Here is a 27,427-nt window from a genome sequence, read left to right on the forward strand (position 1 = left end):
TTCTCTGAATCTGAATCTCAAATGAGCCACCTCTGAGGCTGCAAAACGCAACACAGAGAGCATGATGGAAAATGTATTCACGGGCGGTTGACTCTGCTGTCTTGTTCCGCATCCATAAATGCAGTGTAAGTCTTCTCCTGACTGTTGCATGTTTGCGCATCGAGTTCTCCTGCTTTGTAACACACCGTGGAGGAATTAACAGCTTACGTCTGTGGCTAGCACAAGCCTAACGCTAGCCTGGAGGAAGATTTGTGTAGTGACCATGGAGATTCGATTATGTGCTAGGAGAGAGACAGAGAGGGATGGAGAGACAGAAAGAGATGTAGAGAGAGACGTAGAGAGAGAGAGAGAGAGGCTGTTTAAAATGACTGGAATGTCCTGCATCGTCAGGAGACTGAGACCAGGGCAGAAAGTTTTAATCCTTGTGGTAATTTGAAAGCACCTTTGTCTCTCCTCTTTCCCCTTTGGAGGTGTTTATAGTGGCTGTTAAAATTTGATCTGCCCTCAGGCTAAGAGCAGGAAAACTCATTTAAGTGTTTGGCCAGACCACAGTGACTGCGGAAAATGTCCAATTTACTGTATTTTACCTCACAGCCACATCCTCTGCCAGGTGATCTTCACATCCAACACTACATCAAGCCACTCAACCATCAAAAGGCCCCCAGTCTCAGTTATAATACACCAACCTTTAGCCATTTGATTTCTCTCCCCAAGTGGGATTATCAACTTGTTTTTTTTTAGAACATATTTTGAGAAGATTTTGGAACCACAGCGTCTTCCGGTTTGATTCATTTCAGAAGTTCTGCCTAGAAAGCTGCTGGTGTGCTGAATGTCAAGCAGGGCCCCTTTTCCTGCTGGTCCCAGACTATCCACTCATTCACAGTGAGCAGCCTGCTCACTTTAGATAAGTGAAGCTTCGACACTGTAGCTAACACAAACAGCCGCTCCTTATGGGCCACCAAAGTAGCCAGAGGCACCTTACTCTCGACAGCTGGAGGAGGTAGTGGCTATCAAGGTCTGCGTCCCAATGGCACCCTATTCTCTATATATAGCACTGTGGGCTCTGATCAAATGTAGTGCACTATATAGGAAATAGGGAGCCTATATAGGAAATAGGGAGCCATTTGAGACACAGCCAAGTAGTCCCCCTCTCATCCTGTCCAATCATTACCACGTTGATATGATTGGAGAACAGAGTAAATGCTGAGCCAAGAGAGGAAACTAAGCTAAATGGAGGGAAAGGGTCGTTTCGGGGTTGATGGGGCCGATGGGGCCCATAGCCAGGCGGTGTGTTTGTGTGTGGGAGTCTCTAGCACCTGTCATCAGCCACTCAAAGATCCACACAGTGACAGCAACATACACTTGCATGGGCCAACGTTGGCCACACTTCCACTCCCTATCCCAGCTGTCAAGCTTCAAGAAGGCCCGGTCCCTGGCTCTGGAGATAAAGAGAAGGATGGAGGGTTGGCTGGGGGAGGAGAGATAGAGGGATGGAGGGATAAGGGGGGGCAGCAGCCCTGCAGCCACTGCCAGAGGGAAGACATATGGCGACGGAGACCTCCGTGGCCGTTTAACCAATTTTCTGCTTCTGAGTCCATTACCTTCCACTCTACAGCTCTACAGCTCTACAGCTGTTTTGCACTGGCTTCCACTGTTTCTTTTTCTCTCTCCCCATCCGAACATCATCATTCGGCATTGCAGAGTAGTATGGCTGGAGACGACTGTTAGGATCTGTGCTCTTCTACATCAAAGGCTAAAGTGGAGAATCCTTTGAGAGTGGAAAGTGATTAGGTTCTAATGGGAAAATGAGGTATTTGGATTTCAAGTATACATATCAAAATGAGGTATTAAGTATTTGGATGATGTGTACAAAGCAACATATGCGACCATCACTGCCGTTCGCTCTTCTACATCTTGGGCTGGAGTAGAGCTGAGATATTTATTCAACAAAGAGCTTGTGGAATCCTTTGAGTGGGAAATCATTCTAATTAGAAAATTATGTATTTGGATTTGAAGTGTACAGTACATAGCAACATATGGGACTCTCTTTATTGCTGGTTTCCTAATGTCCATTCTAGGAAATGTATAAATTCCATTTAGATAAATAAGGGCAAGGGGGCATTGTTGCTACCAAAACCAATTGGATGAAGATTTGTTGATATCACATTTGATCAGTGGAGGCTCCTCAGAGGAGCAACGGGAAACATAAAAATTCCAGGCATATGCGTTGTTAGTGGCTATGACGTAGGGTTCAGCAAGGAGTTGATGGACAGTCAGAAGAGAGAAAGAAATGGTAGGAGGGACATCCCAGCTTCAAGTGGTGTCAGATTTCACACCCTGCTTCACACTGGCAGAAGAGTCAGGGCTACCGCTCAAATGAAAGCTATTTTGATCTACGGTGACCACAGATACATTTATAAGCGAAAATGTTGGTCGGAAACGGTACCAGAACCATTTAAGAGGCTTATTAATTTATTGCCACGGGGCCCACTGGAGCAACTGCTAAATTGCTTGCTGACTCTATACTGTACTGCATCATTGTATAAACGTGTTATTTCTAGTAGCTATGTTGACTATGTCGTTAGCTAATATGGTGACAACAATGTACACTGCTCAAAAAAATAAAGGGAACACTTAAACAACACAATGTAACTCCAAATCAATCACACTTCTGTGAAATCAAACTGTCCACTTAGGAAGCAACACTGATTGACAGTAAATTTCACATGCTGTTGTGCAAATGGAATAGACAACAGGTGGAAATTATAGGCAATTAGCAAGACACCCCCAATAAAGGAGTGGTTCTACAGGTGGTGACCACAGACCACTTCTCGCTTCCTGGCTGATGTTTTGGTCACTTTTGAATGCTGGCGGTGCTTTCACTCTAGTGGTAGCATGAGACGGAATCTATAACCCACACAAGTGGCTCAGGTAGTGCAGCTCATCCAGGATGGAACATCAATGCGGGCTGTGGCAAGAAGGTTTGCTGTGTCTGTCAGCGTAGTGTCCAGAGCATCGAGGCGCTACCAGGAGACAGGCCAGTACATCAGGAGACCTGGAGGCCGTAGGAGGGCAACAACCCAGCAGCAGGACCGCTACCTCCACCTTTGTGCAAGGAGGAGCAGGAGGAGCACTGCCAGAGCCCTGCAAAATGACCTCCAGCAGGATCCAAATGTGCATGTGTCTGCTCAAACGGTCAGAAACAGACTCCATGAGGGTGGTATGAGGGCCCGACGTCCACAGGTGGGGGTTGTGCTTACAGCCCAACACCGTGCAGGACGATTGGCATTTGCCAAAGAACACCAAGATTGGCAAATTCGCCACTGGCGCCCTGTGCTCTTCACAGATGAAAGCAGGTTTCACACTGAGCACACGTGACAGACGTGACAGTCTGGAGACGCCGTGGAGAACATTCTGCAGCCTGCAACATCCTCCAGCATGACCGGTTTGGCGGTGGGTCAGTCGTGGTGTGGGGTGGCATTTCTTTGGGGGGCCGCACAGCCCTCCATGTGCTCGCCAGAGGTAGCCTGACTGCCATTAGGTACCGAGATGAGATCCTCAGACCCCTTGTGAGACCATATGCTGGTGCGGATGGCCCTGGGTTCCTCCTAATGCAAGACAATGCTAGACCTCATGTGGCTGGAGTGTGTCAGCAGTTCCTGCAAGAGGAAGGCATTGATGCTATGGACTGGCCCGCCCATTCCCCAGACCTGAATCCAATTGAGCACAAATGAGCTCCATCCACAGACTCTCCAGGAGTTGGCGGATGCTTTAGTCCAGGTCTGGGAGGAGATCCCTCAGGAGACCATCCGCCACCTCATCAGGAGCATGCCCAGGCGTTGTAGGGATGTCATACAGGCACGTGGAAGCCACACACACACTGGATTTGGAGTGTGACTCCAAATCCAGACCTCCATGGGTTGATAAATTTGATTTCCTTTGATAATTCTTGTGTGATTTTGTTGTCAGCACATTCAACTATGTAAAGAAAAAAGTATTTAATAAGAATATTTCATTCATTCAGATCTAGGATATGTTATTTTAGTGTTCCCTTTATTTTTTTGAGCAGTGTACTTTCATTCATAGGCTAGGTTGTAGCAACCTCATGGTGGGTATAGGAAAAATTTTAGTATCATGTAGTAGCCTAAACCTATTCGTGTTACATTGAGCTGGGTGAATGGAATATGAATGCCAGTCATCCAATATGCTGTAATAGAAATAAGGCCATGCTCATAAAAATAATAATTATCCTTCCTCATCTTAAATGGCACCGGCCGCCACTGCATCTGATTGGTGGACAGAGAAAATAGGAATCAATGTAAGATTGACAGATCAATACCAAAGCTGATAGGGACGTTTATCTCCATGAAGGTTACGTCTAAAATGAAAATATGCCCTTAACCGGCATCAGAGCAGAAAAACTGTAGACAGAAAGAAAGCCCTGTTTATCAAATAGCCTGTGGGCATTTCATGTCCGAAGAGGCTATACTCATCTTTACTTTTTATGCTGCTGCCAATACAGTGGGGCAAAAAGTATTTAGTCAGCCACCAATTGTACAAGTTCTCCCACTTAAAACGATGAGAGAGGCCTGTAATTTGTATCATAGGTACACTTCAACTATGACAGACAAAATGAGAAAAAAAATCCAGAAAATCACATTGTAGGATTTTTAATGAATTTATTTGCAAATTATGGTGGAAAATAAGTATTTGGTCAATAACAAAAGTTTATCTCAATATTTTGTTATATACCCTTTGTTGGCAATGACAGAGGTCAAACGTTTTCTGTAAGTCTTCACGAGGTTTTCACACACTGTTGCTGGTATTTTGGCCCATTCCTCCATGCAGTTCTCCTCTAGAGCAGTGATGTTTTGGGGCTGTTGCTGGGCAACATGAACTTTCAACTCCCTCCAAAGATTTTCTAAGGAGTTGAGATCTGGAGACTGGCTAGGCCACTCCAGGACCTTGAAATGCTTCTTACGAAGCCACTCCTTCGTTGCCCGGGCGGTGTGTTTGGGATCATTGTCATGCTGAAAGACCCAGCCACGTTTCATCTTCAATGCCCTTGCTGATGGAAGGAGGTTTTCACTCAAAATCTCACGATACATGACCCCATTCATTCTTTCCTTTACACGGATCAGTCGTCCTGTTCCCTTTGCAGAAAAACAGCCCCAAAGCATGATGTTTCCACCCCCATGCTTCACAGTAGGTATGGTGTTCTTTGGATGCAACTCAGCATTCTTTGTCCTCCAAACACGACGAGTTCTAGATGAGTTCAATGACAAAGTTCTATTTTGGTTTCATCTGACCATATGGCATTCTCCCACATCTTCTTCTGGATCATCCAAATGCTCTCTAGCAAACTTCAGACGGGCCTGGACATGTATTGGCTTAAGCAGGGGGACACGTCTGGCACTGCAGGATTTGAGTCCCTGGCGACGTAGTGTGTTACTGATGGTAGGCTTTTTTACTTTGGTCCCAGCTCTCTGCTGGTCATTCACTAGGTCCCCCCATGTGGTTCTGGGATTTTTGCTTGTGATCATTTTGACCCCACGGGGTGAGATCTTGCGTGGAGCCCCAGATCGAGGGAGATTATCAGTGGTCTTGAATGTCTTCCATTTCCTAATAATTGCTCCCACAGTTGATTTCTTCAAACCAAGCTGCTTACTTATTGCAGATTCAGTCTTCCCAGCCTGGTGCAGGTCTACAATTTTGTTTCTGGTGTCCTTTGACAGCTCTTTGGTCTTGGCCATAGTGGAGTTTGGAGGGTGACTGTTTGAGGTTGTGGACAGGTGTCTTTTATACTGATAACAAGTTCAAACAGGTGCCATTAATACAGGTAATGAGTGGAGGACAGAGGAGTCTCTTAAAGAAGAAGTTACAGGTCTGTGAGAGCCAGATATCGTGCTTGTTTGTAGGTGACCAAATACTTATTTTCCACCATAATTTGCAAATAAATTAATTAAAAATCCTACAATGTGATTTTCTGGACTTTTTTTCTTCTCATTTTGTCTCTCATAGTTGAAGTGTACTTATGATGAAAATTACATGTTCTCCCACTTAAAAATATGTGGGAGAACATGCACAATTGGTGGCTGACTAAATGTAAGCACTGAGGTTCTTATGAGAAAGGCCTTCCACTGGTTTAGAGTATGATACAGTTGATCAAAAGTTAAATTCCCCTTTCATCCTAAAACCCACTGAGTGTAATCAAAGTCTAAAGAAATATGTGTTTGTCACGCATCACAGACATCACAGACTCCATTTATCCCCCTTGCCTAAACTCTAAGAAAATAAGATAATTTTTTGTCCCTATAGGAGAACACTTTTTGGTTCCAGGTAGAACCCTTTGGTGGTGAAACATATTGTACTTAGAACCTTTTAGTGGTAAAGGGGTTCCACGTAGAACCTTGCATTGGTGAAAGGTTCCACTTGTTTCCCAATTCTGTCCCAGTTGTTTTGAAGCACGAAGCAAGATAGAAAATCATGTAGGATGGCCCATTAATCAGATCTCTCAGGCACTGCCTATAATTCAACATGGTGTCACTTGGCCCTGATGCATTGACGTGTCTAAGGGTCTGTTTGTCAGGCTTATCTGCCATGCTAGCCTAATTGTAGCTAGCATGCGTACTGGCGGACTGACACTTAAATCTCGATATAATGGAGTCTGCCATTGGAGCTGCTATCTTGCTCCCCCTTAATAGCATACACATCAGTAGCAATTCAACTGTGACAGGGAAGTACAATTTGTCACATATGATCAGACATGATAGGGGTTTGTATGATGTCAGACTCTCTGCTGTCATCGGCTCTCTGACAAACATCAAAGCAGTGAGTAAACTATTACTACAGAGTAGTTAAGTAAGCTAGATGTCTGACCCGCAAGACTAGTAGCCTTTGCCATCACCAAGGACCTATCAACAACTAGCATTTGGCCCCTCTATTTTCATGTCTTTTTGAATTTTGATTTGTTTTGGTTAATGATGCAAAGAAGGCAAACATCTTTGATTTGGTCTGCTTCTGAGCACTGAACTATTTCACCATTTGGTAGTATGGTTCAAACCGGGTCTGGGAGCTCAGCTCTGTGTATAACAATTGCGGATGACTTCTAATAGGGAAGGGAAGTAGTTCTGTTTGTATTTCAAAGCTGCTTTCTTGTTAGCTATCAGATGGAAATGGAGTTGTTGTTGGTTATACATTTTAATTACCCAAACAAATGCAGTCTAATTATTCATAGGTTACATTTATATTGGAAAGAGGCAAAAGCTCCATCTGTAGTAGAAAAACTGATTAACACATTTCCTTTGATGTGCCTGACCTCAAACCAGCAGTTTTATAATTACTGTTAGGGCATGAAGTATACTGTGTATTTGGATGAGATGAAAGACAAAGACCTACCAAATTACTACAGTACAATGCCAATACTGCTTTTGACAGATACGTTCTGAGCAATGGACACTAGGGAGGCATATATATAATAACACGGGGCATCAGATTTGGTTTTGACCATGACTAAACGATGCAGTATTTGCTCATTTAAAAAAATGTCACCTTTTAATCAGGCTTAATGTGGTGGAAGCAATTTAAAGTATTCATAGCTGTGGGTCATATAGCACATTAATTAATGTCAATATAATTAAATTGAGTCTCCGGCAATATTAACTTAATGCCACAACTACTGTGTAGTGCCACACTAATAAGGTTTCTGTGATACTGCTGAAGAAATGGTCGCTCTTGTACCTCTTGAAGTGGAGGATCAGAAATGGGCATGTCACAAGTGAATAGAACCACAAACACCAACGCAGTATACTGATACTAGAAAACATTGAGAACGCCTTCCTAATATTGAATTGCCTTTTGCCCTCGGAACAGCCTCAATTCATCGGGGCATGGACTCTACAAAGTGTCGAAAGCCTTCCACAGGGATGCTGGCCCATGTTGACACCAATGCTTCCCACAGTTGTGTCAAGTTGGCTAGATGTCCTTTGGGTGGTGGACCATTCTTGATACACACGGGAAACTGTTGAGTGTAAAAATAACTGCAGAATTGCAGTTCTTAACACAAACCGGTGCCCATGGCACCTACTACCATACCCCGGTCAAAGGCACTTAAATCTTTTGTCTTGCCCATTCACCCTCTGAATGGCACACACACACAATCCATGTCTCAATTGTATCAAGGCTTAAAAATCCATCTTTAACTTGTCTCCTCCCCTTCATCTACACTGATTGCAGTGGATTTAACAAGTGACATCAATAAGGGATCATAGATTTCACCTGGATTCACCTGGTCAGTCTATATCATGGAAAGAGCATGTGTTCTTAATGTTTTGTATACTCAGTGTATATCTCCCATCAATAAATTCTTCAAATAGATTACATGAGGACAGCTATATTATAGAAGAAGTTAATTGATGTTGCATTACATTGTCTCGTGTCATTGGAGAGTGAGCTAATGGAGACATGCTTTTCGACTCATGCCATGCGCACTTTGCGTGGGTTGTATCTCTCACGCATCACTACTGCCACACACACAAAAAGAGAGAGAAAGAGGGAGCACTACTACAGCAGCCAGCAATGCTCTTAAACCCATTCATTATGGCAGGGGGGGAATTAAGAGCAATTCCATCACCCCATCCATTTGAAGAATAAATAAGTAATGTGCCGCTTAGCGTGAGGGAGTTCAATCATATTATATACTGCGTCTTCAATGTGACAGGCGGGACATCACTTGTGAGCGTTGATTAAAAAAAAGTGTGTGTGTGTGTGTGCTTGAGCATGTGTTTGTGTGTTTATGCGTGTTTATGTGTTTGTTTGGCTCTCATTAGCTGCAGAACAAGCATTTCATGTAGCAAGCACCCGTCACTCTTTATATAGCAATACACACATTGCCCCTGGTAACATAATCTTCCCATGTGTAAAGTTGATTTCAATGTTAAAAGTAATTGTTTTTCACTTGTTACTAACTTCACCTAGCATTTTAAATTCCACCCTTAATTCAGTTGTCAAGCTAAATCCTGGCACTAGGACGGACAAAAAAGAGCAATGGAAAGATTGTGGGTTGTGTGCAGTTCAGGACATACTCCATTGTTTTTCCAGACTGGGTCATCCAATCAGAGAGAGACTGTGGCAGCTTGAAGTTATAGATAATGCTCTTTAAATTTTCTGCCTGACCAATTGGGTGAAAATAACAGAAGGTCTGGTATTTGGATGATGCTTGTGGTATTTGTAGTTTTTGTCATTATATCACACAGCATGATGGAGGATTAGTTGTTTGTGATGTATTAAAAACCTCTAGCGACTCCCAAACCCGCATGCGGGAGCGTAATCATCGCCTGAAACTAATTAGCATAACGCAGCGGACATAAATATCCCTAGAAAATATTCCTATTCATGAAAATCACAAATGAAATATATTGAGACACAGCTTAGCCTTTTGTTAATCACCCTGTCATCTCAGATTTTCAAAATATGCATTACAGCCAACGCTAGACAAGCATTTGTGTAAGTTTATAATAGCCTAGCATAGCATTATGCCTTGCTAGCAGCAGGCAACATTGTCACGGAAATCAGAAAAGCAATCAAATTAAATGGTTTACCTTTGATGAACTTCGGATGTTTTCACTCACGAGACTCCCAGGTAGATAGCCAAAGTTCATTGTTTCCCAAAATATTATTTTTGTAGGCGAAACAGCTCCGTTTGTTCTTCAGGTTTGGCTGAGAAATCGCCCGGAAATTGTGGTCACCGCAACACCATTTTTTTTCTCCAAATTAGCTCCATAATATCGACAGAAACATGGCAAACGTTGTTTAGAATCCATCCTCAAGGTGTTTTTCTAATATCTTTTCGATAATATATCCGTCGGGACAATTCGTTTTTCTCTAGGACCGATTGGAGTAATGGCTACCTCTGTACTTTACGCGAGAATCTCTTTCGGAGCCACCATGTGACCACTTACGCAATGTGCCCCCATACGGCTATTCTTCAACAGAAATGTGTAAAACTACGTCACAATGCTGTAGACACCTTGGGGAATACGTAGAAAGCGTAAGCTCGTTGATGGTACATTCACAGCTGAATATAGGGAGTCATTGGAACGCAGCGCTTTCAAAACCTGGGGCACTTCCGGATTGGATTTTTCTCAGGCTTTCGCTTGCAACATCAGTTCTGTTATACTCACAGACAATATCTTTACAGTTTTGGAAACGTTAGAGTGTTTTCAATTATATGCATATTCTAGCATCTTTTCCTGACAAAATATCCTGTTTAAAACGAGAACGTTTTTTTCTCCAAAAATGACAATACTGCCCCTAGAGTTCCTAAGACACTTTACAACACATAATATACATTTAGTGGTTTAGAGTGCTTATACAATGCTAATACATGAATATCTCTCCAACATCTACTCCGCTTTCTCTTGGCCTCTGTAGCATTTTGGCCCTCACAGGCACACACGGAGCTGACTCTTGCCTCTGGGGGGAGGGGTTTGTTGAAACCAACCAACCTCTTACATTCCACAAGAAAAATAGTTATTTCTCAGAATAATTTCAGCCTTCCTCGAACCTGAGGGTTAAGGGGATCATGACAGGGGGTGATGCTGTCTCGTGTTTGGGGGCACAGGGGTTAGTGGAAGAACAACAATCCCTGGATATCAGTCGTTCCAAAGCAGGGATCATCTCCACTCTATTTGTATCATCCAATTCTATTTGTTCTCAGAACCAACCTGCCAAACGTATCATAACTCTGATGGTTGTTTTGTTGACTGTAGTCAGCTGCGGTGAACCCATTCCTACTGCATGCTCCAGCCCCTGGCTCCATGTCTGTATCTGTGTGCCTGTCAAGCCTCTTGTTACGCAGCCTCTCCAAGATGGAGTTGGGCCAATAGTGGTGGATGGGGATGAGAATGGAGAGTGTAAGGACAGCATTGCCATTTGTAAGAGCCCAGCATATATATTACATGTTGTTGGTGCCTGGTACCTATTGTTAGACGTGGATTATCAATTTTACAGATGGCTGCTGCTGCTAAAACTGGTGTACTCAGACAACACTCTGTGTGTGGTTTAGTCAGTGACCACAGACACACGCAGAAACAGACACACACATACATGGGCACACACACAGACATACACACACACACACACACAGTAACTCTCTCCAATACACACACACACACGCATTATCTAATTGAAGAGGATTTTATGAGGTGCCATTCAACTCGCATGGAAAGGCTTCTGGCAAGGCATGTAGAACCCTGTCTGAAACGTTGGATAGTATAAACATTAGATGCATCATGGTGGTGTAATGCCAATGCCATTTTATGTAGCGCAATGTCAATACCACATGTTAATGCCTTGTTAGTATATAAGGAGGACCTATGTGAATCACACACCAAGGTAGTTGGGATAAACTCATATGATTTGTCTCGACTTAGTCCAAGAATCTCTCCCCTGAAACCAGTGTCCAAACATGGTTCAAAATGCAGTTGTCTTCCAGCGTTGTCACATTGTTTTCCGGATTTACCATCAAACGTTTCCGGGAAGTAGGAGAGCCAGGAATCATGCTGAGAAGCCTGGGAGAGAGTCGTGGGTTTCCGTGGTGCAGCACAGTGGAGAGAGGGAGGGAGTTCAGGCACTCGACTTCTCTACCCCAGCGGTCGTTCAGGCAGCTTAGGGTTTTGATACTCTGCGAAGACTGAATCACTTTATTTTTTTTCAAAACCTGTATCTCTATTCACTCACTATAGTGTGTGGTCAAGTAGTATATTTGTAGAAACCTGTATTGTGTGGGACCTTGAAAAGTTTTGATAAAGCCACAAAGTGATGTCAGACACTTTAAGGGGATCGGTGGTGGATAAAGGAGTGAAAATTGCCTCTCCGGGTGTTCTTTCATGTCCTGATAGGCTGATTAATAGGCTGTGACCTGGGCACGAACCTAGCTTCACTCACCACACAGGTGCATTGCTGAATGGTTATGAGTGCCATGCCCTGAGCTCTAAAGGAAGCCGGAGCTCAAATCCTCCGTTATATACAAATGAAGATACAATACTGGCTGTGATCGATTCTACCCCTTTCTGCCCAAGAATGGAAAACAAGAATGGAAAGAATGAAAAACAACATTGTGGCAGTCACTCTGCCTTGATTGAAGGCCTGCTGCCAGCCAGTGTATCAGTTGTAAAGCCAGTTGGGCCAGTGCTATCTGGTGAACTCCATTAGACAGATAGTCAGGTAGTCCTCCCGGCACCAATACAATCCACTTTCATTCACAGTCAAAAGGAACTCGATGGAAGATCAGGAGCAATTTCCCTGTTGACCCCTTTCATTTTAGCAATTGCATTTTGACACATACATTTTCATTTTTGAAGATTATTGATAATGAATGTTTTCTGAGGCATGAATGTGTTATTCCGGGTTTATAAAGGCTTCATTTAGACAAAAGTTGTAGTTTGTTTAAAGTGGAACCAGGAAGAATAGTTTATCACATGCACTGACTATGGACAGTCAGAATTAGATTTAGTTGCAACCCTTTTGGCAACTGCGGATTGGGAGCAGGGCTATGGTGGCCTGTTTGAATTACCATGTATTGTTCATTGTTTACAATTTTAGGCTAAACTGTCGGGGGATTTGCTCATAAAATGAACACTGCTCTGCTGCCAATACAATTGCGCCTAAAAATGTATTCTATTGTTCTAGTTCTATTTTTTATCGCTTTGTCTAAGTTGATTTGACTCTGTCTCTGTTAGATGTTCTGGCAATTAAACCACAGTATTCAGTATTCACGCAAAGTATTTTCAAACTTGAACAGACCCTCACTTGTTTCACCCCATTTGCAATAAGAAATCTTCAGAAAAGTCAAAGAGGGCAGGACAGGACAGGGCAGGACAGGGCAGGACAGGACGGGACAGGACGGGAGAGGGCAGGACGGGACAGGACAGGAGAGGGCAGGGCAGGGCAGGGCAGGGCAGGGCAGGGCAGGGCAGGACAGGGCAGGGCAGGACGGGACAGGACAGGAGAGGGCAGGACAGGGCAGGACACGGCAGGATAGGACGGGACAGGACGGGAGAGGGCAGGACGGGACAGGGCAGGACAGGACGGGACAGGAAGGGACAGGGCACACCCTGTGATTGTGGCTAATAGAACACTCCAATAAAACTTTCCTAAATGAGGATGTGCAACAGTACTGTAACTTAGTCAGGGTCAGTTCAAACCCAAGTTTGCCTTACGGTTGATCAAGGAGTAAAATTGGTACACTCAGTAAAACAGTCCTTCACGAGGGAGACAAATACAAGCAATGGTATCTCAAGCAGACTTTCCAAAGCCTGTGAGAAAGCTATCCCTGCTAGCACATTTGGTTCCTTGGAAGTTGTGGGAACGGAGCCATACAGAATGTTTCCTGACCGGTTAAAACTTAACGTTTTTAAAATGTTCTGAGAACAGAAGTGAACAAAGTCAAATCAAATGTTATTTGTCATGTGCGTCGAATACAACAGGTGTAGACCTTACAGAGAAATGCTTACTTAAGGCTCTAACCAACAGTGCAATTTTTAAGTAAAAAATAGGTATTAGGTTAACAAAAGATAAGTAAATAAATGTAAAAAATAACAGTAAAAAAAAACAGTGAAACAAAATTACATTTAGCCTGTTCTGGAAACGTTTCTTTTTAGGTTGCAGGGAGGTTCTGAGAATGTTTTACTCTGGTTCCTTGGACATTTTTATGGGAGGTTTTATTAACGCTCTTAGAAAGGAAATTATAGGTTATTTGGACATTTTGGATTTTTTTATTGTGACTAGGCATCAGTGAGATTCAAAACTATAATATTCTATTCTCTATACCTATATATTGAATTAGTCCACTGCGCCACCAGGATGGAGCTAGCACGCCATGTTTTTTTACGCATACAAAGCTCTTCATTTTAGTCTATTGAAACAGACCCCATTTAAAAGGAAGCAAGCACTCATTAAGACCAATACATCTGAACACACTTATCAAGATAAAGGATAGAGAGAGTTTTGTTGATGCTAAGAACGGAATGTACTTCTTTTTTTAAAGAACATTCTTTGAGCGTTCTCTTGTCGTTTTTATGTTGTTGTTTTCTTAACGTTCTCGGAGCAATTTGAAAACTTTACTTTCCATAGAACCATGAGGAAACCTGAAGGAAACATTATGCTGAAGTACTGACATTCCTATAGTAGAACATTGGTTCTTAACATTCTCTGAACTATTTGAGAACGTTCATGGTTTTACATTCCTTAAACATTACCAACATTGAAATGAAATGTAACCATGTTTGAACTTTTAGGAACGTTCTGTTTAAAGAAATGAAATACCAAGAAAAACATTTTTTTGTCAAGTTACTTAAATGCTGAGAATGTTGAGAAAGCCAAGCGTCTATCCTGCACCATTACCAGAAAGTTGTGGAAAGGTTATATGCAAAATAACCATAAGACAACCACACTCTCACCAAACTTTAAGAAATGTATGCATATTTAAGAAACACATAATGTTCTCAACTCGGTAGCTACATAAAAAAAAAACTTCTCAGCATGTAGTGTGTGACAGTTCCTTTTGTGATATCTTTACCCATGGTTGGCATATAGGCTCCATTTTCCCATAGTGTGCAGACAGTGCGAATCACAAGAAGTCAGAGGTGACCACATATGTCTCTGCTGGACAAACCACCTTTAGGTTATGAGTTAAACTCCCCCATGCCTACTCCTCTGTTCTGCTCTTTTGAATAACTGACTGAGGGCAGAAGGCTGGCTTCCTGTGTTTTCCTTCCTCTCCACTCTGCACAGAAGCACTCACTCTGGGCTATGTGTAACTCAGATGTTTGTTGGGGGAGTGTGTGAGTGTGTGTTGAGTGGGGTGGGGGGGGGGTTGTGCGTTCGTGCCAGAGTTTGGAACCAAAATTATTTCTGTCCTGTTCCACTGTTCCGACCAGCAAAATAAAGTTCTTAACCGGTTCTAGCAACAACAACAAAAGCACAGGTTTATATCATTCCTTTCTTAACTTGAGAAATCCACAGTTTTTTACATTTAGCCCATTAAATGACTTTGCCAATCAGTGCGGACAGAGCAGGCAAGCTAGTTGTTTACATGCATGATGGACAGATGAGTGTAGCCTATGGCGCAAGATGTGTCTGAAATGTTGTGGGTGGGAAGAGAGCGAGAGAAGGTTGAGAAGGAGGCTTGAAGCACTGGACATCTTGTTATGACATGGATTCTCTGAATTAGAACCACAGAATTATACCTAGCAGGAGCGGCTTCCATAGAGGAACTTTGAATGTCCTTTGAGCTAGCTAACAAGCTTGTGTGTGCAGAGTGGCACCAGAATTAAAAACAAGTCTTATCTTTTTGTAGTTAATGAATCCAACATGAAACGTGATAACTAGTTTAAAATATATTTCCTGAATCATGCTTGTAACGTCAGTACAGTAGCCTGTACTTCGGAGGGGGAGGGGCAGGTAGCCTGAACACACACAAACACTGGCAAAGATTTTCAGCTTGGAGGAAGACATTGGAATAGATATCTGGGTGACAGAGTGAGGGCTTTGCATAGGCGCTTTGTTGAGTTTTTATGTGGTACTAGAAAAATGCCTGAATAAATGCCTGGAATGTTCCTATGCTTTTAAAATAACAGTTCTATTCCAGAACAGTATGGATCACATTCGTTCCCGTTTCCGTTTCTGTTCCTTGGATCACGTTCTGTTCCGGCTTTCAGTTCTGTTCCCTGCACCTATTCTAACCCCTTGTTCGTGCTCGCATGAGTGCATGATATGTGCCTTGAGATCTACTTGCTAGAGGTGCAGTTTGTGAGTGACATAAGCTTCTTTGCTCCTTGTGGATTGGGATTCATTAGCTCAGACATTATTTCAAATTATGGTTTGAGAGTGATTCACAGATATGTTTCTGATTTAGCAAAAATCCCCCATGGGACAGGTTCTTTCCTCAGGCTTTTGATATTAAGAGTGGAGACTTCCCATTTAAGTCCACCCAAATTGAGATGTGCAGATTTTATTATTACCTTTTAATCATAAGCCAGCTGATAAGTATTTCACATTTAAACTGCCAACTTCACTTTAAAAATATACATTTTTAAACACACGCACACACTCAAACAAACTCACTCCTATCCACTTTGCTTAGGAGAAGGATTAAGTTGTATAGAATACTACATGGGCATAATGAGTCAATGACCCCTGGATATGTCTCCATACCAACCTGCCCATGACCCCTGGATATACAGTATCTCCTTGCCAACCCAGATTTACCTCTCTCTCTCTAGGGACTAGGAATATATAGATACTACAATGACTTGGGATTTAGGGACAACAAAGACTACAAAGTCCCCACCATTCTGTCACCCTTCATTTTCTTTGTTTTTACCAACCATGTACTTATTCAAATGGATTATAAATGTGGAATTACTTAGCACAGAAGTGTTATGCTTGGTAAGATATTCCTCATGTGTGAAAGATACCTGCTGTGCATCAGCTTCACACCACATGGCAGTGTCTGAATTAGTTGAGTGAATGAAATGAATTAATGTCGTAGTGTATTGGCCAGCTGCAGTGATGATGTGTGGTCATTATGCGGCATTAGAGTGCATTACTGTAGAACCACGGCTAAGATTTTGCCAAACATGGTAATTATGTGAATGTCAGTCAAGAAGTACTTTAATGAACGTGTGATTGCATTATCAAGGCTGACACCGTTTTTGTAAAGATTGAATGATCAAATATTCTGCCAGTTTATTACTACGGAAGAATGCATTCAGTGGAACTACATTTCCACGTCTTGCTCATCCTGTTTTTAAGCTGAAGGTTATGCCAGAACATGCTACTGACACAGAGCACCATTTTGTTGTGATAATGAATCACCGTTAAAAGACAGAGCATATAAGTAGAGCTCCCTGAGAGGATAAGTTGTGTCCTCCTCCCAGAGCGCTAAGAACCTTGGCGTGATCCTGGACAACACCCTGTCGTTCTCAACTAACATCAAGGCGGTGGCCCGTTCTTGTAGGTTCATGCTCTACAACATCCGCAGAGTACGACCCTGCCTCACACAGGAAGCAGCGCAGGTCCTAATCCAGGCACTTGTCATCTCCCGTCTGGATTACTGCAACTCGCTGTTGGCTGGGCTCCCTGCCTGTGCCATTAAACCCCTACAACTCATCCAGAACGCCGCAGCCCGTCTGGTGTTCAACCTTCCCAAGTTCTCTCACGTCACCCCGCTCCTCCGCTCTCTCCACTGGCTTCCAGTTGAAGCTCGCATCCGCTACAAGTCCATGGTGCTTGCCTACGGAGCTGTGAGGGGAACGGCACCTCAGTACCTCCAGGCTCTGATCAGGCCCTACACCCAAACAAGGGCACTGCGTTCATCCACCTCTGGCCTGCTCGCCTCCCTACCACTGAGGAAGTACAGTTCCCGCTCAGCCCAGTCAAAACTGTTCGCTGCTCTGGCCCCCCAATGGTGGAACAAACTCCCTCACGACGCCAGGACAGCGGAGTCAATCACCACCTTCCGGAGACACCTGAAACCCCACCTCTTTCAGGAATACCTAGGATAGGATAAAGTAATCCTTCTCACCCCCCTTAAAAGATTTAGATGCACTATTGTAAAGTGGCTGTTCCACTGGATGTCTTAAGGTGAACGCACCAATTTGTAAGTCGCTCTGGATAAGAGCGTCTGCTAAATGACGTAAATGTAAATGTAAATAAGTAATGTTTCAAGCGCAGCTCCTTGTGACACGCTCTGAATTCTGAATTCTCATTTCATCAACAAGGACACAAGCAAAGCAAACAAGCAAGCAGATGAGGTTACATAAAACCCCATTAATGTTCTCAAGCAGTCAAGGCTATTTTGAGTGTACTGGCTCTACGGCAGACCAGGCCCCTGTGTGTGTTTTTTATTTTATATTCTTGCTTCCTCTCTTCATGGATTATTGCATTCCAATTTCAACATATTACAAAATGTAGGTCACAAATCAATTTAGTGTCATTTGTAGGAAACCTCAGAGGAGGGATGGGGGTAGGAGGAGGGGAGCAGGCCACCGCCTCTTCTCCTCTTCCCTGTGTGGGCATTGAAATACCTTTTTCCTCGACGAAGGGCCTCTAGCGCCTATGGCGCTAGAGGCTCTTCACGTGAGACCGACCACGGAAAGAATGGGCGGTTTGAGTTTATGAAAAAAAAATTTTTTGTCAACTATTATATACGTTTGGGCATCTTGCGTACAATTTGCAGTCTTACAAATGATGTGTGATCATCTTCCGGCATCCTGAACGTTCGCTCAAGAACAAATTGGCCTGCGGCTGAATCTAGTTGATGATTCCTGGCCTATAGGGATATTTATGTATCTACTGCATATGTTTCTCTAGGTCTGTACATTTTGATTGAATCTTTATTTAATGCTGAGCCAATTGTGCGCCGCCCTATGTGGTTCCCAATCACAGCCGGTTGTGATAGAACCTGGAATCGAACCAGGGTCTGTAGTGATGCCTCTAGCACTGAGATGCAGTGCCGTAGACCACTGCACCACTCGTGAGGGCCAGGGTACTCAGAAGGGAAAGGGTGCATGTGAATATATTATTTACAGCCTACATGACAAGCTAGTGCAATATGCATGCATAATTGACATGAATGTTTGTGCTTCAGGTTCAATGGAAAGTCCTGAAGGTTTTAACTCTGCAGGTTGTTCGTTATACTGTACATCACGGAACCCTATAGTGAAGTAATGTATATAAATAACGAACAATTCATGCCACAAATGTAAAATATGTGCATAAAACCAACATGTAAAATGAATGCAGTATTTTACGATGCTGAGACTAGGAGTATGTCTGATAGTCAATGAATTTGATACATTAGCATAATTTTTTTATTCAGTGAACAGCATAGAAATGCACTATTGGGAACTTGGGGATATTTTCTGCCTTTTCGTGTGGGAGGTAGGCTGACTAATGCTAGACACTAGACATAGTCTCCGCCTATGTTTCCCTCGTCTCAAGTCGACAGTGAAGTTCACATCAGTACTAAACTTATGTCATCTGTCTTTTAGATAAATGTGTTTTACCCCAGTTCCAGAAACAGACTGACTAGACTTGTTTTCTCTTTATTTATTTCTCTTTTCCTTTTCAGGTGTTGACCATCTGGGCAGTGGTGATCTCCGTGACAACGGCTGACCTGACCTGTGATACACTGCTCCTGCTGTCCACCAATCTCACTGGTGAGGCCCTCCTCCAATCGTCTAAGGACGGTTTTCTATGTGGGCGGGGAATATGGTGTCGGAACATTTTTAATGGTCTATCATGTTAAATCGGAAGTTGAATCATTCTGAGTTTCCCCTTCACTGAATAGGCACTGGTGGAATACTGTACATAGGCAACAACAGTCATATTGGTCATATTGGTCAGTCCACAGCATCAGTGGCCAACAGCAAGGCAACTGAGCAAGAATGTGTTCCCAGTAGAAGTCCATGTGCACTTTGTAGTCCCAATCACCTATAATAACACAAAGCTTTCAAAACGTTTTTTTTTTTTAAATGGAGGGCTGAAAGCAATAATTTTGCATCTGTTTATCTGCTGCTCATTAAGAAAAATAAGGTGTGGGTCTTGGAGGTATGGTTCGGTGTGGGTGTGTTACGTTCACTATATCGTACCCTGGCAGTTATTGTTGTTTGTCCCTATTGAGTCATGGTAGCAACCATTTTCCTTCAAAATAGTCCGAATTAATTCAGATAAATCATGAAGTCTGCCATTAACATCAACGTTTTTGCCGAGGAGGTCTTGGTCTTTCAATTTGACATCTAGCTAAGGTGTCTGGTGCAGTATTTCTCAAGGTGCACTGCAGTATCGAGTCAGCTGCTACTACGCTCACTACTGATGTCCTGCAGCTCATTAAGACAACCTATTACCCGAGCACAGTATGTGTCTGTCTGGTAGTCTTTCATAGGGAATCATGTTACAAAGTAGATTGCGGTGGGACACAAGATGCTCGCAAATGTGTTTTGAATTTTTCAATATTGAATATTGTCATTTGTAGGAAACCTCAGAGGAGGGATGGGGGTAGGAGAAGGGGAGCAGGGTCTCCATTTGTAATTTTGCCCAAAACAGTGGCAGACTCGAGTGATTACTATCAAACACATCAGCAAGTTGCAACTCAATATGCTTAGGGGCCAAGTGTTCTTTCAACATAACATTGGCGACATGTTGTCTTATGTAAACAAGTCAGAGTGTCTAGTATGAGAAACAAACGCCTCACAAGTCCTCAGCTGGACTCTTCATTAAATAGTACCCGCAAAACACCAGTCTCAATGTCAACAGTGAAGAGGCGACTCCGGGATGCTGGCCTTCCGAGGCAGAGTTCCTCTGTCCAGTGTCTGTTCTTTTGCACATTTTAATCTTTTATTTTTATTGGCCAGTCTGAGATATGGCTTTTTCTTTGAAACTCTGCCTTGAAGGCCAGCATCCCGGAGTCGTCTCTTCACTGTTGATGTTGAGACTGGTGTTTTGCTTGACTACATGACAATGGTGTGGGCAGGAGATTTCCGTAGGCTGTGGGATCTTATTGCATGAGCAGTTTATCAAATCTGTCTAATCGTCTACGATGGTGATGGGACTTAGAGTTGCACCTTAGTTACCCTCAGTATCAATCTAGGAGTAGTCTGTGATGATTGCAGTCTCTTTTCCATAAGGATTAGCCTTCCCACCCCCACACCTCGCACCCATCACCCTCCACTTTCACTTCAAAGGCCAATCAAAACATTACGTGGAGCAGTTGCTCTGTGCTGTATGTGTGAACACAATGTGTTTGAGGACGTGATTTGGTGGAGCTCAGATCCGATAAGATCTATGAAGATGGATTGTCTCTGAGTTATCAGAGACTGCATGTGGAATAGATATCATGTTACAGAGCACACTTCATAGACCCGTCTTTATAGCTTCTTATGAGGGTTTGACTGACAAGATGCAAGGCTCATTTGGCCTGTAATGCAACGATAATTTGACCTGTAGCACAAACCTTCAGACAGGTGTACAGTCGTGGCCAAAGTTTTGAGAATGACAAAATTTTAATTTTCACAAAGTCCGCTGCTTCAGTGTCTTCAGATATTTTTGTCAGATGTTACTATGGAATATTGAAGTATAATTACAAGCATTTCATAAGTGTCAAAGGCTTTTATTGACAATTACATGAAGAAGATGCAAAGAGTCAATATTTGCAGTGTTGACCCTACTTTTTCAAGACCTCTGCAATCCGCCCTGGCATGCTGTCAATTCACTTCTGGGCCACATTCTGACTGATGGTTGTCCATTCTTGCATAATGAATGCTTGGACTTTGTCAGAATTTGTGGGTTATTGGTTGTCCACCCGCCTCTTGAGGATTGACCACAAGTTCTCAATGGGACTAAGGTCTGGGGAGTTTCCTGGCCATGGACCCAAAATATCAATGTTTTGTTCCCCGAGCCACTTAGTTATCACCTTTGCCTTATGGCAAGGTGCTCCATCACGCTGGAAAAGGCATTGTTTGTCACCAAACTGTTCCTGGATGGTTGGGAGAAGTTGCTCTCGGAGGATGTGTTGGTACCATTCTTTATTCATGACTGTATTCTTAGGCATAAATGTGAGCACACTCCCTTGGCTGAGAAGCAACCCCACACGTGAATGGTCTCAGGATGCTTTACTGTTGGCATGAGACAGGACTGATGGTAGCGCTCACCTTGTCTTCTCCGGACAAGCTTTTTTCCGGATGCCCCAAACAATCGGAAAGGGGATTCATCAGAGAAAATGACTTTACCCCAGTCGTCAGCAGTCCAATTCCTGTTCCTTTTGTAGAATATCAGTCTGCCCCTGATGTTTTTTTTCTGGAGAGAAGTGGCTTCTTTGCTGCCCTTCTTGACACCAAGCCATCCTCCAAAAGTCTTCGCCTCACTGTGCATGCAGATGCACTCACACCTGCCTGCTGCCATTCCTGAGCAAGCTCTGTACTGGTGGTGCCCCGATCCTGCAGCTGAATCAACTTTAGGAGAGGGTCCTGGCACTTGCTGGACTTTCTTGGGCGCCCTGAAGCCTTCTTTACAACAACTGAACCACTCTCCTTGAAGTTCTTGATGATCCGATAAATGGTTAATTTAGGGGTAATCTTACTGGCAGCAATATCCTTGCCTGTGAATCCCTTTTTGAGCTAAGCAATGATGGCGGCACGTGTTTCCTTGCAGGTAACCATGGATGACAGAGGAAAAACAATGATTCCAAGCACCACCCTCCTTTTGAAGTTTCCAGTATGTTATTCAAACTCAATCAGCATGACAGAGTGATCTCCAGCCTTGTCTTCGTCAACACTTACACATGTGTTAACGAGAGAATCCCTGACATGATGTCAGCTGGTCATTTTGTGGAAGGGCCGAAATGCAGTGGAAATGTTTTTGGGGGATTCAGTTCATTTGCATGGCAAAGAGGGACTTTGCAATTAATTGCAATTTATCTGATCACTCTTCATAACATTCTGGAGTATATGCAAATTGCCATCATACAAACTGAGGTAACAGACTTTGTGAAAATGAATATTTGTGTCATTCTCAAAACTTTTGGCCACGACTATACAGTTGGCTATACAGAGGCCCATGAAAAGTGAAGAGCTTTAACGTCAGAGCATCGAGGATATCATGTCAAGCACATTATCTAGACATGTCAAAGATGAAATTATCCATAACTCCCACTCACCATGATAGTGTTTAAAATGGGATTCAATGGGATTTTCTGGGGTCATTTCTTTGTTTCCCTTTTACCCAGTCTGTTCAAAGATGGTTACTGAGAAAGGATGACAAATATATTTTCTCAACCCTTCATCATACATTTTCACATGAAATTGTCAGCCACCACAGAGGATAGGTTATTTTGTGTCTCTTTCAGAGGAAAAGGTCAGAAATATGGTTGGATATAGAGTTTACACAGAACAAAATGTAACAGTTTCTTTCTTCAACTGTCATTCTCATGTCATGAGGTCACCACCTTCTCCTAGAGCACTCTTGGGAAATAAACAACGCAAAAGTCCTGAGATGACACACAACGAACGGGAACATAGTCTTCCCTGCCCATCACACAATTTTTCAGAGCTATTTCTTCCTTGTCTTTTCAACTTCCACATGAAAGGTGAAAACACAACATAGGGATGGGCATGAATGACAAACTACAATGACAATATACTACTTCAAAAATACCCCAAAGACCAATGTATCAAAATCAAATAAAACATATTTCTGCAAAGTATTGTATTTAGTTAACATACATGTATTTTCTTTTTTAGAATGCAAAAATACATTTGCAAGTAGCCACCTGAAAAGCAACAACATTCTCAGTAACGTTACAGAAACGTCTTACTTACTATGACTGGATATGTTGTTGTTCATCTACCTAAGTTGAATGCACTGTTACTCTGGAGAAGATTGTCTGCTAAATGACCAAAATGTAAAGGTATATATGAAAATGAACAACTGCAGAGCACACTGGGAACTGTCATTGGCCTAGTTTAGTGGGGTTCTTGAACCATCGGGTTCTTGCTCACCTCCCTGACCAAGGCCTCTCCTCCTAATGCTTATTTTGGCCAGATGGCCAGCTCTAGGAAGAGTCTTGGGTGTTCCAAACTTCTTCCATTTGAGAATGATGGAGGCCACTGTCTTTTGGGGATCTACAATGCTGCAGAAATGTTTTGTTACATTCCCCAGATCTGTGCCTCGACGCAATCCTGTCTCGGAGCTCTATGTGCAATTCCTTTGACTTTCATGGCTTGGTTTTTGCTCAGACATGCACTGTCTACTGTGGGACCTTACATAGACAGATGTGTGCTTGTCCAAATCACACAGGATGCACCTGAGCTCAATTTCAAGTCTCATAGCAAAGCAAAAATTTCTAAAAATCTGTTTTCGCTTTGTCATTATGGGGTATTGTGTGTAGATGGATGATAGAAAAAGTAATTGAATCCATTTCAGAATAAGGCTGTAATGTAACAAAATGTTGAAAAAGGAAAGGGGTCTGAATACTTTCCAAATGCACCATTCATTTAGTAGAAACTCTCATCACACAGTAGCGCCATCAGACTTTTGATACCAATGTAGGGTGAAAGAGGACAACAAAAATGTGAACAGAGTATAAAAAAAATGGTATAGAGAAATATTTTGAAAATACAAATTACAGCTTTCGAAATATCTTGTTCGAAAATACATTGAGTGTAGTTCAGCCCAGTGTAATACAAAATGCAAAATACTCAGAAGAAATTAAAATACATATTTCACACAGTACATGTAACAGAAATACTGCCCATCTCTGACGAGACTAGAGCTTTGCAAATAAACTATGCAAATAGAGTGGGGTTCCAAAATTATTGACACCCTTGAAAAGATGAGCAAAAATTACTGTATAAAATAAATAATTCAAATACTAAGTTATATTTTTTGGAACATACAATGTATATTTTATACTAATACAATTGCTCAGAGAAAGAGATTTGGTTTAACAAGTAATATATATTTAAAAAAAAATGTTTTCAAAAATGTTCAATACCTCAACTTGCGAAGATAACTGCACTGAGCTGTTGTATAAGTTGGAGAACACATTGGGAGGGAGCTTAGACCATTCCCCCATACACAATCCTTCTCCATGCAAAAATCCTTCTAGATCCTTGGTATCCCTCGTCTGCGCTTTGGGACTTCCTTCTGAAATTCAAACCACCAGTTTTTATTGGGTTTGACGTTCTGAGACTGAGATGGCCATTGCTAAATGTTGTTGCCAATTAACCACTTCTTTGTCGATTTTGATTTGTGCTTTTGGGATATACAAAACGTGTATTACTTGTTAAACAAAATCTTGTACAATTGTATTAGTATAAAATAATATAATTTAAAAAAAATGTTTGCATACAATACAGCCCAGTATTTGCCTAGTTAAATAAAGGTTTAAAAAAACGCTGATGAAGCTGCAGTATTGATGTTGTCTCCCTTGAATAAGCCTGCTAATTGGATGGAATCCATTTTCAACGAATGCAATTGTCACGCCCTGACCTTATATATCTCTATTTTTCTATATATTTTGGTTAGGTCAGGGTGTGACTACGGTGGCTACTCTAGTTTTTGTATGTCTGTGTTGGCCTGATATGGTTCCCAATCAGAGACAGCTGCTTATCGTTGTCTCTGATTGGGGATCATATTTAGGTAGCCATTTTCCTCATTCTGTGTTGTGGGATCTTGTCTATGTTTAGTTGCCTGTCAGCGCTAGTTGTATAGTGTCACGGTTCGTTTGGTTGTTTGTTGTTTTGTTCAGTGAGTTTCAGTTTATTAAAATTATGTGGAACTCTACGCACGCTGCGCCTTGGTCTCATCATTAGGACGAACGTGACAGCAATAAGACATTTCCTTATTCCTTTATGGATCAAATTAGCTTGTTTGCAATTAACTTTGTGGCAGTTGGACCAGGGAGCGATGGTTCAGTAACACTCATGTGCATGCAATCATGGGTACCCACACAGTTCTTTAATTAGCCACGAGTGCTTTTGAAGGGATATCGAAGGATAAGATGCACATTAGCCACTACTTGGTTGCAATTAGTAAAAAGAAAGAATAATGTATATCTTTTTTATCCATAGCCTTTATGAGCCCCCTTTTGACCTACAAAGGGAAGATACTGTGGCAAATTATTATGAGCAGAGAAAAGAGGGGAACGTGATGATAGTGGCTTATGATTAAGGTCGTTGCAGTGCTGAGAAAGAACACTGAGGATGTCTAATAGACAAGCTGTTAACGCAGAGAGAAATCATCGACTTTGTTTAACACAATCGTCTCAGCCCACTTCAATAAACTGTTCTAAGAACTGCTGTTTAGAAGTCAGCGCAATCAAGGGCGATGGCTGGCGTCAATAGACGTTGACATATCAAACTTGTGGGTGGGGTGGTGGTGGGGGGGGGGTTGTGCAGCAGTTGTTCTGTTTCCATGGTGACTATTCAACAGAAAACTTCAATGGGGATATGTACTGTGGCCCCCTCGTATTATTACCTGCTGCTGTGTAAACTTAATATGTCCAGTAAGTTATGAACACCTCCCCATAATTGTATACCTGGTTGTTTATTCTATAGGCTTTGTCATTTCATTCACAAAATTCAGAGCATGTTTTCCTATGGATTGGATGTTCCTTCCCACCAGACATCCTGCTATCTGCAGCAGAGGATGTTTACTCCCTTCCACATATCAAGAGAGTAATCTGTCTCTCTCTCTCATCTCTCCCTCTCTCTCCTTTTCTGTCTCATTCTCTCTCTCACACATCTCTGGCTCCATCCATCTCTGATATCTGTGCCTGTTAAACAGAGGGAAGCTTTGGGAAAGTATGCGGATCAAACAGTGATCAACATCTCATCTCAGATTTCATGAATCAATGTCTGTCTCCCCTTAATGGGCCTCTGAAGGCCATGATTTATCAGTGCTATTACACCAACAAGTTGTTGAATTGGTTGTAGTATTGAACGTCTCCCTTAACAACTTTCCGAAATGACTACCGTAAGTAATTCTAACCTATTTGTATTTATCCAGGATTCGCCTGGGTATATCTCTTATCTCCATAGCTTATACTGTTCTCATCACACAGTCACTAATAGCTTTCAGTGTGTGGGGGAGAGAGAGAGCGGTGCTGCCTATCCTGCCTATCCATCAATCTTCATAGTAAGCCAATTATTGAGAACAAAAAGCTTGATTTTACTTGAAATGGTGTGAAAAGATGATTGCAACTGTTTTAGGCTCTGTTTCTAACATCTGCAGTTTGCATGAGTCATAGTTTATTAATTGAGCAATAAACTTGTCAAGTTGCATTACGCCAGTCAGCGGTGAAATGAATCATTGGAACGTGTGTGTGGGATGACTCACGCACATGAATGAATGCAAGGAATAATTATTGGTGCGTGAGCACAGTATTTAGGTGAGTGGTAGGGCTGGATCTGTTTTTTTTATAACCTGGAGAGTTGACTGAGAACACATTCACAGCAACAACCTGGGGAATAGTTACAAGCTGGGGATAATCAGGTGACCATGATGGTATGAGGGACAGAATATAGCCAGAACACTGGGTTTAACACCCCTACTCTTACAATAATTAATGACCACAGAGAGTCAGGACACCTGTTCAATGTCCCATCAGAAAGACAGCACCCTACACAGGGCAATGTCCCCAATTGTCCCGAGGTAGTGGGGATATTTACTTTTAGACCAGAGGAAAGAGTGCCTCCTACTTGCCCTCCAACACCACTTCTAGCAGCATCTGGTCTCCCATCCATGACCAACCCTGCTTAGCTTCAGAGGCAAGTGTAACGGTTTTCTGGGGAAAGAGAGGCGGACCAAAACGCAGCGTGGTTACTTGTAAACATCTTTAATAAAGATTAACAATTGTGGCAAACCT

At 42.5% G+C, this 27,427-nt stretch overlaps 1 protein-coding gene across 1 annotated transcript in view; it reads left to right on the forward strand.

Moving 5' to 3' along the window:
• The window catches only part of LOC115110128 (corticotropin-releasing factor receptor 1-like), a 164,916-nt gene that overhangs the window by 18,707 nt on the left and 118,782 nt on the right, over positions 1-27,427 (forward strand). Inside the window, exon 2 of the mRNA XM_029635516.2 lies at positions 19,136-19,223. Coding sequence (XP_029491376.1) covers positions 19,136-19,223 — 88 coding nt within the window. The remainder of the gene's footprint in view (positions 1-19,135; positions 19,224-27,427) is intronic.

Source organism: Oncorhynchus nerka, linkage group LG26 (genome assembly GCF_034236695.1).
Source record: "Oncorhynchus nerka isolate Pitt River linkage group LG26, Oner_Uvic_2.0, whole genome shotgun sequence".
NCBI classification, from domain to species: Eukaryota; Metazoa; Chordata; class Actinopteri; order Salmoniformes; family Salmonidae; genus Oncorhynchus; species Oncorhynchus nerka.